Consider the following 14,896-nt stretch of genomic DNA (forward strand, 5'->3'; position numbering starts at 1 on the left):
TGAAGTATAAATTGAACGGAGTGGGTAAACAGAGCAACAGCAACGACTTACAAAGGATTGCAGGGTCGTTTTATATTTGTGGGTGCATTAGAACTAGCTTCTTATGAAAAAGACCTCAAATTCACAGACAACTTTTCAAAGCCAGATCAAGAGAAATGTTCCAATGGCATTCCTTGTTCTATGGTGTGGCGGGTCTGCTCAGATCTGGGAGTGGATTGCGTATATCTCAGGTAATTAAGGGGTTGGCCAATTAAACGAAGGTTTGCAGACATCTTTGCCAACTGTGGGCCCCAGAATTCAAGGATTGGGGAGCTGCACCATTGGGGGTACAACAATGCAGTAGACATTCAGAAAGGGACTGAGAGATCTTGGTGCCAAAATAGAAAGCTACGCCAGGAATAAGAAAATAACCTTTGGCAACCCTTCTGTACTCCTCAAAGAAAAGGTTGCCCGATCTTCATTTTTTCATAAAACTTTATTTTGTGAAATCCAACAAACCGAGACAATAAGTTAAGACTGCCGTGATGCCACATCCTGGTCGATATTAGGAACGAATGGAAGAAAATAATGTACAGCCACAGACTGACCACAGCTGTTTTATTGTCAGCATTCTCAAGTTGTACACTGGCTGCCCAAAGGCACAAAACACTTCGAGATGATAAGAGCAGTTCTGTCCGTCCTCTTCGCCTCGGCAAATGTTACAGTTTTCTTTGTCATAAATATTTGCGGATTCAGAGTGGGGAATTCCTATGGTACAAAAAAGGCGGGGGAACATAGAGTACAGTCCTGGTTTTTGGTGTCCACAGTGTGTGCTTGTCCTGCTGGGTGGAGGGTGGTGTCCGCTGGCTTGAGACTCTCCATGCCGCCAGGTCTTTCAGAGACGATACCAGTTCTGAGGAAAGAAGGTGAGAAGCCATAAGTAAGAGCTGCAGTCCGTGATAATCCATCCAGCAAGACAAACGGAAAGACTGGCATTGCTCAAACAGTAGGGAATGAGAAAACAGCGACAATGGGCCCCAAAATGGCGATGTAAACGCGCGCTTCGGAAATGCGCTGGTTCACGTGCCAGCGACGTACTGCTGCGCCACTCTGAAGAAGGCGTGGCATCTGAGCGCTCTTTCGGGCCGGACTGTGTCCTCGCTGACAGAACTGACAGGGTCGGATGGAGGGAGGCAGCGCTCAGTTGATATGGCTTAGTGAGTGCAGTCACGATTTCTAACGCGCACGCCAGGTTTATCTGCGCGCCGCCCTCGAGGCGCTTCTGCAAAGCCAGCCCCCGTGACAGATATGAACAATATTTACATTGATTTTTCGAAAGCAATGGTCGTGCAAAATGCAGATTAATCTTGAATTCGCGGCTTTAAACATAAGTGGCTACATGTTATTTGATTAGATAGATTAAAACATTATAACATACCTTGGGAATTCAGTTTAAACAGACATGATGTGTTTGACGAAAGCTGTGAAAGAAAACAAAAATCGTTAAAAAAAATGCCACATATGTACAAATCTGAACTCACTGAGAATGATCCCGCCTAGTGTCTGGAAATGTTGCCTTTCTTGATACTGCTTCAGTGGGAGACATACTCGTCATCCTGTTTCAGGGAGCAGGCACTATTCTACCTAATCTTCTTCCAGATAATTGCACGCATTGATAGTCTATGCAGGGAGGCCTGGAATCGAATGGGCACTTAGGGCAAAAGGGGCCTCTTGGCTGGTGAGCATGAAGAGGTTTAGGCTGAAGATTCAAGGGGCGAGATTAAAAGCAGCCAACCCATCCCTGCTGTATGCCAAGTCAATATGTTGCCAGAATCCCCGTTATGTAGCTTTAGACAATATATTGCCAGATTATAACTTCCAGGTCTGCTGGGCCGCATAAAGAGCAAAGCCATTCAGGGGAGCAACAATGGGTTGTTATTTTTAAAGGGGCACACGCGCACATTCCCTAATGTTGCACAGTAAACTATAATGTGACTCAAGCTCTTAGCCCAGGGGGGGGGGTCGATAAAGAAATCAGAATGTGGGGATTCTGTGAACTATTCAGTGATGTAGCTATAGTTGTGAGAACCAACCATGTGTTTGCGGTGCAGGTGGTTTGTGGAAGGAAGGATATTTGGTTGCGCTTGCCATTTCATGCACAAGGGCGTGGGCTTTCCCTTTAGGGTTTGGGGCTGCAACTTGCAGTTCTCCAGATGTTTTGGACTACACATCCCACCAGTCCTTGCAATCAGTCAGTGGTGTGGGATCATGGGAGCCGTAGTCCAAAAGCATCCAGGTGGCAGCACGTCTCACTAGATGTTAGGTTACTGGGACAGGCGAAGCCTTGGTAACTTACCCTCGTAGTTGATGCAGCCGTTGGAGTCTTCCTGGCCTGCCAGCAGGGCTTCTACTTCCTCCTCCTTCATCTTCTCACCTGTGGAGACAAGAGCAACTTAGAAATGGAAACGAGCGCCACCAACAGGTCTAGACACGTAGGCCGGCTGTTGTGCCCCTTTCTCGCCCTTTGCGAGAACGAAGGGATTCCAGGCCTGCCCAGTTCAGCGTTTGGCTACTTTGCTCTTCCCAGTAAACTACCCTCACTCTCCTATATGTAATGGTGTGCGCCCAGAAAGGCTCCAGTACAGCTCCGGGCGCCCAAACGGCTCTACTGCAAGGAACATGCACGTGGGATTTAATCTGCTCCTCTGCCAAAGGCTGGAACATTAAACCAGTTGCCTGTATACTGATTATTTTCAAAAGTAAGATGCACATTACTGAAAGTAGGCGAAATTAGTAGGTGGGCTTCATTGAAAACACACGGCCCTTTGCAAATCTTCAACACATCCCCCATTTTCGGCGGAAAATAAAAACAAGATTGGAAGTGATTTTGTAAAGGTATAAGCGCGTTATGATAATTTACTGGTGGCTTGTATTTTTTGGGTGGACTGTCGTGCTGATACAACTGTGATATTTTCTAGCGCTGCAAATAACGGGTGTGGTTTTTCTCCTACACACCCTGTGCCCCGTGCATCACTCCCTGTAGCCTTATGGACTCATTCTGTATTTCATTAATTCCAATCTATGACATGTATGCTGCGCACGCAATTTTACGGCAGTGTCCTAAACCCAACGGGCTACCTCCCCGGCTGAAACACTTCAGGGAGCTTACCTAGTGTGGCCAGCACGTGGCGAAGCTCAGCGCCCATCACGGTGCCGTTGCCCTCCTTGTCGAAGACGCGAAGACCCTCAACGAAGTCCTCAAAGGTGCCCTGGTTCTTGTTGTTGGCGACGGCCTGGAGCATGGGCAGGAATTCCTCGAAAGCCATCTTCTTGGCGTTCATCTCTGGAAGTACAGGAGCAGGGCCATGAGAAAAGGCATTCCCGAGTCAGCCCATCCTCGCAAGCGCGTGCCAGGCAGAAGGAAGCACTCTGATTGGGTAAAATCATCCCACCCCATCTAATAGTGCCCTGCAATTGACTAATCCACTTGCAGTTGATTCGGAACTACAATGTAATTTCTCTGTTGTTGTTAAATTGCGACATTTTCATGCAGACCCTCAATTGCATCATTAGCGCATTATACGGGCCATTGGTATATTCCCACCCTTTCCCTTTCTGACAGATAAAGGGACGAGGAGGTTAATTTGCCAAGGATTACACAACATTGTCAAAACGGGAACATGTGATTAAACCCCAGTTCTTCTGGTTCCTAATTACATACCTGTATTGTCAGAGTATACGGCTGGAAAAGTGCCGGCAAAGACAACTGGGGGGGGGGGTTATTTCTTCCCAAACACCCATCGATTGTTATATGTAATGAGGTGGGCTGCTTGTTCCATTGTGACCACCGCCCTCCCACTGGTGCACACATGGCAGTGCCCTTTAGGCGGTGGATGAAAGACATCCACCACCTGCCCCTGTAGGAAGGCTGAGACCAGAAAGAATTGAATCTATACGCAGACCAGTACCAGGGTCTCCAAACTTACCAAGCTAAGCAGTGGAGAAGAGCAGGGCCCCGCCCCATCCATCCATCCATCCACCCACCCATGCCCCACCGCAGAAGCCCCGCACCAGGCCCTGGCCCCCACCCACCCCGCCACGGAAGCGCGCCCTTACCCTCGTTGCTGGGGTTGCCCAGGATCTTGTTGACCTCGGCGTTGGTGGGGTTCTGTCCCAGGGCGCGCATGATGTCCGCTGCCTGGTTGTAGGCGATCTTGCTGTCTCCTGTCCTGTCGAAGAGGAGGAAGGCCTCTTTGAAGTCTGCAAGGGGGGGGGGGGAAGAAGGGAGATTGAGGGTCCAGATAACTCTTGAACACCTGCTATTGCAACAAGTACAATTCACAATTTACCGAGGTGCACTTAAAACTGGAACGCCCCTCCACCCCCCCACAAGAAAGTGGACATTCTCTGAAAGAAGTGGCTTGGTGCTACACAGACTGAAGCCTTGCAAGCCTGCCAATACACTGTATTATCATCCCACGGGTCTAACTCGTCCTCTGGTTCGCCCTGATGCCTTACTAAGTGAACGGGCGGGTGCGGGTACCCTGCAGGGTTAGGGCCACCTGTCTGCCCATGTCAGTTCCACCCTGCTAACACCAGAAAGTTTAGGGCACACCCAAGGAGGGGACTGCAACTGCCGCGCTCTCGTCCGTCGTAGGGGCTTTGCTTACGACAGCGCTTCGACGCCATTATCTATGGCAGGAGGCGCTACATCAACATAGGATATCGTAACTGCACCAAACACACACGTTGATTGCAGACTCATGTCTAACGGCGTTACTGTTAGGGGAAGCAGTCAGTGCTTGCAAAAAAAAAACCTCCCAATGGTTGTCACTGGTGCTATGGGGCGTCTGGGTAAAAAGGGGTATCAGGTCACAGCTGAGCACACGCCCAAGGGTCCTTTCTGATTCTAAATGGGGCCCCGTGAGACCATTGGCATAAGGCCCTCTTGGTTGTAAAGAGGGTGCCTGGGCAGATGAGCTGCCACCTGTCTGCCCATGTCAGTCCTCGCCTTGCCTAGCAGGGACAGGTGAAACGTTGGTATTTTGGGATTTCAATTCAAGGCCTCCACCCATATTCGGCAATCGGACATACAACCCTTCCATGATCCCTCCCGCCCCACGCCATCCCTCTGTGCTGCCACTCCTTCCTGCTGGGGGAACACGGAACCCATCCCTGCGATTGACAGGAGCTGTCAGTATCTCACGCAGGGGGGGGGGGAGGTCCGCAGGCCTAGTGGAGATGTCGTGTAGTGACTTGGCCTGCATTCGCCGAGTGGGTCATGCAGCTCCCCTCCTTTCAGCCAGAGTACCCGGCATGTGGGTGACAGTCACTGGAGCACTGGAGTGGCACTTTCCCCCCTTGCTTCCCTGCCCTCCCCCCCACTGTGCTCACCGCCCGGGTGGGCATTCATTGACAGGTGAGACCTGTCACGGGGGGTGGGGGTGCATTAATAAGATCCTCTCTATCTTTTACACTCGTCGCCCAGCTGCTGCGGATCCCACGCTGCCCCCAACACCCAGGAACTAGCTTCTCAGCTCCACAAAGAAGCACAGAGAGGCCACTAAGCAACCAAAAGCCCAGCCCGCCACCCCCCCCCCTCCCCCGCCCCACCGACTCACTGCTATTTCCCAAAAAGGCAGCGGGAGTACTTCTGAAGGGTCGAATCTGGAAAAGTGGGGGGTGCGCAACCTGCTCACGGTTTGAGGGTAGAAAACTATTGCTCGAGGGTCAACGAGTAAGAACATGTGCGCCCCCACCCCCTTTGGCCACTCACCATTTCCTACAAAATGGACATCTGAAGTGCATCCCCGTCTATTCCAAAGAGGGCTGGGGGCGTGGGGGGCGACAAACACATAGGGGACCAACTTCCAATGAAAAGCACGCATTTGATACATTCCAAGTTCATAGATTCTTGCATTCCAATGACAGGCCGATAAGCGGCCACCTCTTGACTGCCACTAAGTAGGACAGGTGGTTACAAAGGACCAAGAGCACACATGTTCTGTCAAATCTTCATAACACATTTCTATGCCATGCCTCTAAGTCTTCCCAAAGGAGGTGAATAAGGTAACTGAGGGCATGGAAATAAAAACCTATGCCCAGGATCACATCATGTTATCTACTGGGGAAGCTGGGATTAGAACTCAGATCCCTTACCCCACATTTAACAACGTAACCACGTGACGATGCCCACACCCTCTCTACAAGATTACATCATCAGTGACATCTCTTCTTTTTACTTCCGATACATTGGACTGCATTTCTCGATAACTCACACCCCATTTTCTTGAGCTGGGAGAGGACCCGGTCTCAAATAATAAGAGCGGATCACCAGACTTCAAGAAGAGTGTCTCAGCTCCAAGAAGACAGGCGATCTCTCAGAAGAGCCATGGGCGCTACAATCACCGTATAACAGGCCCCACACAACACTTACCATCCTGCTGCTCCTGGCTGAACTCGATCTGTTGCAAAGAAATGAACAGGCGGCAAAAGAAACGACAATTTAAATAAAAAAGCCCAGAGGGAACGGTACAGGGCCCAGCTTGCTCGGTGAGGAATCCTTCGGGCAGGCAGCACGTTGCCTCGTCCTTCTAGACTCACAGGGCTACAGTACATTTGAAAAGCTGGGCCAACCAGCAGGGCTGGCAGTGAAGCAAGTGCACCCGTCGCCCCTGCCCTGGGCCACAATCGAGAAGGCAGGGGCAGCTTCCAGGTTATGCCAATGAGAGAAGATGCCTTCGGGTTATTTGCTTATTTGTGTGCAAAAATGTACACTTTTGCACAGGGAGGCATACAGTGGTCCCAGTAGATGGAGCCTGCGAAAATTACATGACAGAGGCATGGCCCCAATAGGAACCCTCTGGTGGGGCCTGAAAAAGCATAACCCTTGCTCCTGCTTCACTCCCAACCCTGCTGGACTCGAAGTCCTGTTTCACTTACCAGCAACCTCTTCAGCAGAGAAAGACTGCAATGGAAAGAGAGAGAGTGAACAAGAGGCCAGCAAAGTGGCAAATGCATCGACAGAAGGCGCTCAGCACAACCCCCAACCAACCGCGTCTAGCCCGCACGCGCAAGGCCCTGGCATTACTGGCCTGGCCAGTAAAGCGCGCCCACTTTCTCCTGGCCTCACTGCAAGCCCCTCAAGCAATGCCCTCGTCTAAGGTACATGCTCCAATCCACCATCTGAGAGGACGTGGGACTCCCTGGACCAGGGCATGTAGCGGGATTAAGTGCACTCCGTTTAAAGACAGGCCATTTCGGTGACTACAAAGTAATGCACTAGTGCGATTGTATTCTAGGAGGTCAGGCAGTTTCCTGTTAGGCTGTCCAAAAAGACTTAAGTTATTGTATAGTTTGGACTTTCTGGCACACGTTGCTTTGAAGATTCGGTGTGACAGGCCATGCTACAAAGCTACAGGGTCAACAAAGTTGTTTAGTAAAACAATGATAGAAGGCCGGAGTTCAGTCATGGAGGGTCTTCATATACTACGAGTTCCCTGGTTTCTATTGCTCTGAAACTGGCTGATAAGTTAAAGTTTAGCTGCGATGGCAACCCCCATATACAAAGAAGCGAGCCTGGAAGAGCGGAGGGCGTCAGGAGCGGAGCCTGCGAGCGGACGCACCATGCTTGAGCTGGTCAAGTGGGGAGCAGCGGAGGCTGGAGATGTCTGCTGGTGGAGCCGGAGTCCCTGAGTGTGGTCCTGGCTCCCTGGCCCCGCGGCCTCTTATGCGCCCCGGGCCTCCGACGTCACGGCCGGGCTCCGGTGTCAGGGAGACGCAGTCCCCTCCCACACGGAGACCACTGCAGCTTTCTTAGGGCAAAGGCGACGGGACAGGTCTGACCTACTCGCGCGGCTATTTTTAGGAGCCCAGAAGGAGGGCGCGGAGCTTCCCGAAGTCTGAAACCCGCGTGGTCAGCACTTTAATGAGCCGGTTTCGGAAAGGATTCAGCGCCTTGACACAGCGCCCAGGAGAAATGCCTTGTAAGGGGCTTTTTTTATTGAACCCACGCTTGCAGTAGTCTGCGCTGAAGTGGTGCCCGTGGGATAAGTGCACGTGTCTGGGCAGCTTGCGGTGGCAGCCTGCGCTCACTCTCTGGACCCCCCTGCTCCATGTCCCTCCCCCTTTATCCATCAGACAAACACATTGGGCCGGAAAAGCGGAGGAAACGGGGTTACTACTTTGCAAGTGCAGCATGTGCTGGTAATTAGGGGACTGGGTTATTCCCGTTTGCCCTTTCATTTAGAATCACCATGTACAGACAGGCCGGCCAGTCTTGTGGTTGGAGGTGCTGCATAGTTTTCAGCAAATGAACCCCGTGAATCTTAAAAATCATCTTTTTACATATAAAATAATCTAGGATTTAGTCCATGGCCAGAACAGTCAGTGGGAATGGTCAGACCCCCGTGGGCAAATAATCGCCGATACCTCTCTATGCATTGCAGTAGATTGGCTCTCCCGAGGCATTATGGGAGTTGTACATTGCAGTATAGTCGCTCTAACTGGGCATTGAGGGAGTTGTAGTACATCTGCCCTTACTGGCACCGAGGCGAGCACGTTTGTGTGGGTTTCCATCTGACAATATCATTCTCAAATTAGGTGAGTGGGTATTTTGATGTCAGACTGCCCCTAGTGGACAAGTAAGGACAGTGGCTAGAATGTCCCGACACCCGCAAATGGCAATCAGTGGTTGGCACTCTGGCCTTTGCCTGCAATATCTGTTCATAACATCCTCTTGCTAACTCAGGGGCACTTATTAACGGCCCCTTAGCCTTGGTCTGTCAGCCAGCAGCACTTTGCATTCGGGGAACTGTAGTTTTGTTTTGCCCAATATAAGTAGGGAGGGCCTTACAAGTCCCTGCATGTAAACCATTGCTTGCTGGTAAACAGTCGCTCTGGCTGAAGGTTTCATACGTGTCGTAAAGCCACAAGGAGGCTATTCTTCCCCACGTGTTGGACTGTGTCAGCGCCTTTTCGGGCATTTTTTTTAAGGTTTCAGGAGATAAACTGGCGATTATGTATGGCTTGCTAGTAACCAAAGAGGTATAGACGCGCCCCAACACGAGTGTTTTCCTTGTAGGGGCGATTACCTGCCTTTCAGACAGTAATGTGTGCAACCAAGGAGGAAATGTAGGTATTTTCATTAGCACAGCCAAATCCAGCGTCCTTACATTCTGTCACGCCTTCTCCCACTTGCTGGTAAAAATAGAACAGTGTGGTTGATGTTAACGTTACTGCCATTAACCCTTAAACAGAGAACCTTTGCAAATCTGCTTTACTGCCCGGTCTTTTATGTAGAATATACCGATCCGCCCTGGGAACTCTGCTGCACTTGCATTAGAGCCTCCAGCCGCATGCACGTGTCTCTCTGCCTGCAGCAGAGGCATTAACTAAGCCACCGCCGCTGCGCTGATTTACTGAACGCCCGCCGCCCCCGGCCTTCTGTCAATTCGTTTGCCTTGGTGACGAGGTTACCTCTTGGTGCAGCATTGCAGTCCCAGTCCGCGAAGTCCTGGTTGAGTGGCAAATGGAACAGGTTGAATAAATGAAAGTACTCTGGAGAGTCAACGCATGCCATCTCTCTCACACACCGTGCATGGCACACCACAAGAGTCAAAGCACGGCAAATCACAGCACACCGCCCGCCTACCCCTCCACAGTTATCTGGCACAAGCAATCCATTGATGCAGTTTGTTTAATAACCTCATCTGCACGGAGTTTGAAAAGATAGTGCCAGGTACCAGGCGAGTATATATTGGCACGGGTGTCTTTTCTTTACATCCAGGCACTTGTAGTGATGAGTGTACAATAGGAAAGCTGGAACTACAAGTACCAGCATGCAAAGCAAAAAGCGACTAGACGGATGGCTCACCCCTGGCATGATATAGATTTGTTATACAGTGTATACATGAAACCTTCGGACAACGCCCCTCCCCCGCCACACGTGCACACTGTGACCACCGGCAGAACCGCGTGGCACTTCTTTAATGATGCCTTCTTCTTGTGTCTTTTTTCAGGAATTCCGTCTCCGGCTAAAAGTGTCGCTAGGTTAGGAACGTGGGTGAGTTTCATCCTGTCTTCTACACGTGTATGCGCCTGGAAGCGTGATGGGCAGGCACATGTGTGGGAGAGCTGGACCTCATGTCCCAGTACACGCCCGCGTGGACATGTGAAAAAGACTTCCCACGGGTGTCCGGGGGGGGGGGGGGGCAGAGGCTTACTTGGGCACGCAGACCCAGGGAAGCAGCAGGTCCCAGCAGGGTCCCCAGCAATTCTCAGTACAGACACCCCTCGGTGAGTAATGAGGCCAAAACAACGCTAGAGAACTGCAAGACCCAGAATGCATCAGTGTGAGCATGAAAACCCATCAGGGAATACACCTCAGTCTCACACCTAGGAATGGGAAATATGAATGGGGCTTGTTAGTTTCTGAAGGAGACATTGCTTGATATGTGTACCTGTTCTCCATATATAATTATGCCACCACTGTTCTTGGCAGCGCTACGAAGGGAGTCAAGTGCCTGCAAGCGCTACACGTCACCTTTGATTATTACTGATAAACTCATTTTTATTATTGCTAATATACTCATTTGCTCTTCAGTGTCTATTTGGGGAGGCAGTGGTTGGTCGGGTATTTCTTCTGTAACATATTTTTTGGGATCGTGCAGATATCAAACTTCGCAGAGGACAGGTGCCCCTATAAATACCCAGGAGTGGGGTTTTATTTCTACACTCCATCCCCTGCGGCAAGGAGGATTTCCCGTATACGGGAAAGGGCTGGCGGAGGCGGGGGAGGGGAGGGCATTCCTCGCCCCCTCGCCCTTCACTAGAGAGGATCATCCCAAATATAACTTTCCTTCAAGGAGGAGCATCTTGGAGCCCAGACTAGAAGTAGAGGGCGAGCCTCCGCTCAGAGCCGCACCCCTTCACTCCCCGAAGCCGCCAGCAGGGGGCGGGAGGCCCCAGCCATTCCATTGAACGTGCATTGGGCCTGATTTGCAAAGCGTTTATCGATGGGCGGATCCCACCGATAAACGCTTATTGACTTTTCTAAAAGGCCCACTTTGAAATACTGCGAATAGGCAGTTTCTTGGCCCCCCAGCCAGTCCATATGTGGGGATCCAGGCACGAGCGGCGGGGGGCCCAGGAGATGCAACTGGCTCTTGGGGGAGGGCAGGGGCTATTTTTATCACTGGGATCAGACATGAGCCCCGCCCCACGCTCCAGCAGGAGGTGCAAGCAGGGCCTCAGGAGCCTTGCCGTGCACCGCAGCAGGTGCACTGGGGAGGCTCGCGGGCAGCTGCCTGCGGGGGTGGGGGGCTGCCCTGCGCTTGGGGGTATAGAGGTTGTTTGTATCGGGGCAGCTGAGGAGCGAAGGGAGCGGGTCCAGCGAAGTGGGTGTACATTAGGACTGCGTCTCATCGTTGCAATAGGTTTCCAGCCCCCCCCCCCCCCAATGGGTGCCCGGCTTTCTGGAGCTCTCTCCTGGTGATTTATACAGTGCAACCTTATATTGGCATGTCGGGCATCTCTAATACAGATGGCATCTCGCTCATGGGTGCAGCGCAAACGTGATTCCCCGCAGGGCCAGATTTAGCCACTTATCTTTACGAGGTTGGTACATGGCGTGGCAATAAAATGAGTAATACTATTATTACAGCGCTTGGGGGAGTAAACAAGCATGAAGCGCTATATACAAGCTGTTATTACCTGCATGCTGTCTATGTATACAAATAAGGCATCTTTAATAAAGAACCAATGACAGAAACCCGAAAGGGCAAATATTAAAATATGTTTATATCCAAACGAATGGCATGGTTTGAACCCGTGAAGGATACATCTGGGCATTCGAACTGTCAGAGGTGCATTGACCCACTAAGCTATTCAGCGACGGGTAATTGTTTCTGCGACGCATCAGTATTCTCCATGTAGTCGCTCCCCACTAACCCTCAATACATACTGAATACAGCTCATGTGGTTGAGGAAAGTCCATGCATTACAAAACATGCACCTTTTTGGAGTAATTGGGCGCACCTGTGTCATCCCCCTGCCCCCCACGCAATGCGTCTCACATTCCGCCCCGCCCCACCCCTCTATATTTGGCCAGATGTCTGCACACGGTGTCGAGGACTGGCCTTGAGAGACCAATCCCTGCGGCAGGGAGTCGTATAAAGGCCGCGGAATATACTCCGTCCCCTCCTTTAGGTGCGAGTGCTCCCCCTGCATTCCGCTCTCGCAGGATGCAGGGCGCCCTCGATGCACGGAGCAGGACGCGTGCCAGCTCCCCAGCACCCCCACGTTAACAGCTGCAGCCCTAACTTATACACAAGACACCCACGCGCTGAGGTAAAAACACACACACACACACATGCCCCGCAGCGCTTTCCCTTCGCCACTACACACACTATACTGCGCGAAGCACAGTCACTGACATGCACTAATTGCCCAGACGCAGCACCTGCAGACAAGTTCTGCCTGTCTTTCTGCTCCTGCCGGGCTCTCTTCCTAATACTTTGGAAGCTTCAATGCCCGGTAGTTGGGTTTATGTGGAAAACGTCCCTGGCTGACACACCTGGATTGTGTTTCGAAAACACCGAGGCATTGATATCGGCACAATGAGATTGCAGCGATAATGTCGCCTTCGAGAGATATCGGCTCTGAGACTTGTGGTTAATCAGAGCCAAAAAGGCACCTTACACCTGTTATAGCCACATTAGCTCTGGGGATGGTATTCCTATGTCGATATTATAGTGGAAACCGTTTTAAAAAAAACAAAGTAGGGTCCATTTCTATTAGATACCCTTAGTTTAAGTTATAGTACCCACTCTATGGCTGGATATAAAGCACTACTGTATGGATATCAGTATTTTTTGTTTCAGAAATGTAATTTCCAACAAAGGAAAGAAGTGTGTCTGTTCAAATAGTGTCTGCCTTGTGCAAAGGGTATACGAGGCCCCCCAGAAAACCAGCACGTTAAATGCCGCATCCTGGCCCTCTAGGGGGCGTTTACATGTAAGCCACTTCCCCATAGCGGCAATACGGCCCATGTGTTCCTTCGAATGTACTCCTCCTAGTTCTCGCTTCTGAGGAGCCCAGGGTCACACAGTATGGTCGAGTGGAGACGCTGGGAATAGAATCCCGGTCTCTCTGTGACGGGCGGACACACCTTCCACTAGGCCACTTCGCGGAAGCAGAGGAACCTTTCGTGTGATATAATGTTATATTTTAGGCTATTATTGTGGTTAGCGGCCCCAGACAAGGCTGCCTGTCAAATGGCCATAATGGTTTGGAATACCCAAAGAAGACACAGCAACTCTGTGTACAATATCATGAATACACCTGTCTAAGGGGCGCGGGGGTGTCCCATGCCCACTGCCCTCAGATGTGTAAAAGTATTGTCGCAGGGAAAGGGTGCAAGGCCCGCAGGGAATCTTCCTCGGTGGGGCGGTTCAGTGACTGTGCCCCAGCGGGCCCGAGCCCCAGCGGCCCGCACCCCCTTTACCTTGATGCTGGCTGGGTCGAAGGCGGGCTCCTTTGGCTTGACGGGCTCGGGGGCCGGGGCGGCGGCGGCAGGTGCGGCGGCCTTGGGCTCGGCCTTCTTGACGTCCTTCTTGGGTGCCATCGCGGAGGGTGGTCTGGTTGGTCAGGTGAGGTTCAAAGACAAAAAAGCTCGAGGGCAGGATCCAAAGCACAAAGAGCAAGCGGTCCGGCGGCGGCGGCGATCCCGGAAAGAGGCGGAGAAGCTGCTCCTGGTGGTCTGAAGCCCGGTGACTCGAGGGAACCTAATGTGTTAAGCACTCTTTGGGCATATATATATTTCAGTTCGGACCCAGCGCGGGCTTCAGGCGGCCCATTGGATTGGTGGACGGGGAGGGATGTCATCACGGCTCGAACTATAAATGGAATCTTTGGGTCAGGGTTTCAACAAACCAGCAGCCTTTTTTTTTCCCAAACTCCCCCCAACTCCCCCCTCCCGCCGCGTCCCCCCTCCTGAATGCTTTGATAGAGGAAAAGGACAAACACTCAGGACAAAGACACACGGAGAGGGTGTTGACAGTAGCCAGGAGCTTTTAATGGTTTGCTTTTTCTTGAGTTCACTCGTAGCCGAGGTCATCCATCATGTTTTTTCTCCAAGCACATGTGTCATTTGCCGGAGCGATACGGTTTCACCTTTGGAATTTGGGCTTTAAGGAGCTGGGGGTGTGTGATTATAAGTTTCCATTGACCTTCCCTGTCCAACCCCTTCTCCTGCCCCCTCCTTTAAGAAATTGTTGATCCAGCACAAGGCCCCAGGAGTTTAAAAATAAACGCAGACGTATAAGGGTCGCGCCTCCAGGCTCCTCAAGGGGGAGTTGCTATACTCCGAAGGCATCCCCCGCTGTCCCACTCCCTCCCTTCATACCCCTGGGAAAAAAAGCCGCCGCATCTACACAGAAAACCATCCACACCAAACCCGACATAAGCCATTGCGCTTGCAAACACGAGAACCAAAGGCAGGGCCGAGCGCTGAGGAGCGGGGTGCAGTGGCCCCCAAAACTGCCCTCGGAACTCCCTGCTACGCCCAAAGACCTGAGCGTTAATCGCATCGCCTCGTGGTCTCCACACAGGGCCGCCTTTGGAATAGAATTGGAGGTGTGCCCTCTCCTGCGCTCCCCCAAATGATCGACCCCACTTAGCAGAAATATTGCTCCCTCGGGCAGTCAAAAGAGGGTCCACTCTGCAACTTGGCCATATTAAAGAAAGGAAAAGGCATATAATCGAACATTCCCCGAGAAGCCCCCAGCTCCTTAGGTTACAAATTTTCAGCAGAAACCGGAGCCTTGCTCCCTTTTATTCCTGTAGAGTTAAGCTGAAATCGGCCGGCTGATATAGGCTCCGGACGACGGGTGTTTTGTACAAATATGTGCAGGGCGAT

The 14,896-nt window shown here is 51.5% G+C and overlaps 1 protein-coding gene across 2 annotated transcripts; it reads right to left on the bottom strand.

Moving 5' to 3' along the window:
• Positions 1 to 456: 456 nt before the first annotated feature.
• On the bottom strand, positions 457 to 13,772 carry MYL1 (myosin light chain 1). 2 transcript variants are annotated; one of them, XM_069615907.1, is made up of 7 exons: positions 13,484 to 13,772; positions 6,416 to 6,443; positions 4,096 to 4,239; positions 3,149 to 3,322; positions 2,336 to 2,413; positions 1,418 to 1,460; positions 457 to 892 (listed from the first exon to the last, which is right to left on the bottom strand). In XM_069615907.1, the coding sequence occupies exons 1-6, from the start codon at positions 13,601 to 13,603 to the stop codon at positions 1,432 to 1,434; spliced, it is 573 nt and encodes a 190-aa protein (XP_069472008.1). In that variant the 5' UTR covers positions 13,604 to 13,772; the 3' UTR covers positions 457 to 892; positions 1,418 to 1,431. The 2 variants fall into 2 exon arrangements, with proteins under 2 accessions (XP_069472008.1, XP_069472009.1); XM_069615908.1 differs by lacking the exons at positions 6,416 to 6,443; positions 13,484 to 13,772 and adding exons at positions 6,922 to 6,946; positions 7,605 to 8,004.
• Between the last annotated feature and the right edge of the window lie 1,124 nt (positions 13,773 to 14,896).

The sequence above is a fragment of the Ambystoma mexicanum genome, chromosome 9 (assembly GCF_040938575.1).
Source record: "Ambystoma mexicanum isolate Mex_15411 chromosome 9, UKY_AmexF1_1, whole genome shotgun sequence".
NCBI classification, from domain to species: domain Eukaryota; kingdom Metazoa; phylum Chordata; class Amphibia; order Caudata; family Ambystomatidae; genus Ambystoma; species Ambystoma mexicanum.

What these genes read in the sequence shown, in the direction of transcription:
- MYL1 (XM_069615907.1), bottom strand. Translation starts at nt 13,603, where the DNA reads ATGGCACCCAAGAAGGACGTCAAGAAGGCCGAGCCCAAGGCCGCCGCA. An exon ending in CAGCCAGGAGCAGCAGGATG is followed by an intron (nt 4,240 to 6,415) that starts GTAAGTGTTGTG and finishes CCCCCCTTGCAG; the next exon opens with ACTTCAAAGAGGCCTTCCTC. An exon ending in GGGCAACCCCAGCAACGAGG is followed by an intron (nt 3,323 to 4,095) that starts GTAAGGGCGCGC and finishes CTGTACTTCCAG; the next exon opens with AGATGAACGCCAAGAAGATG.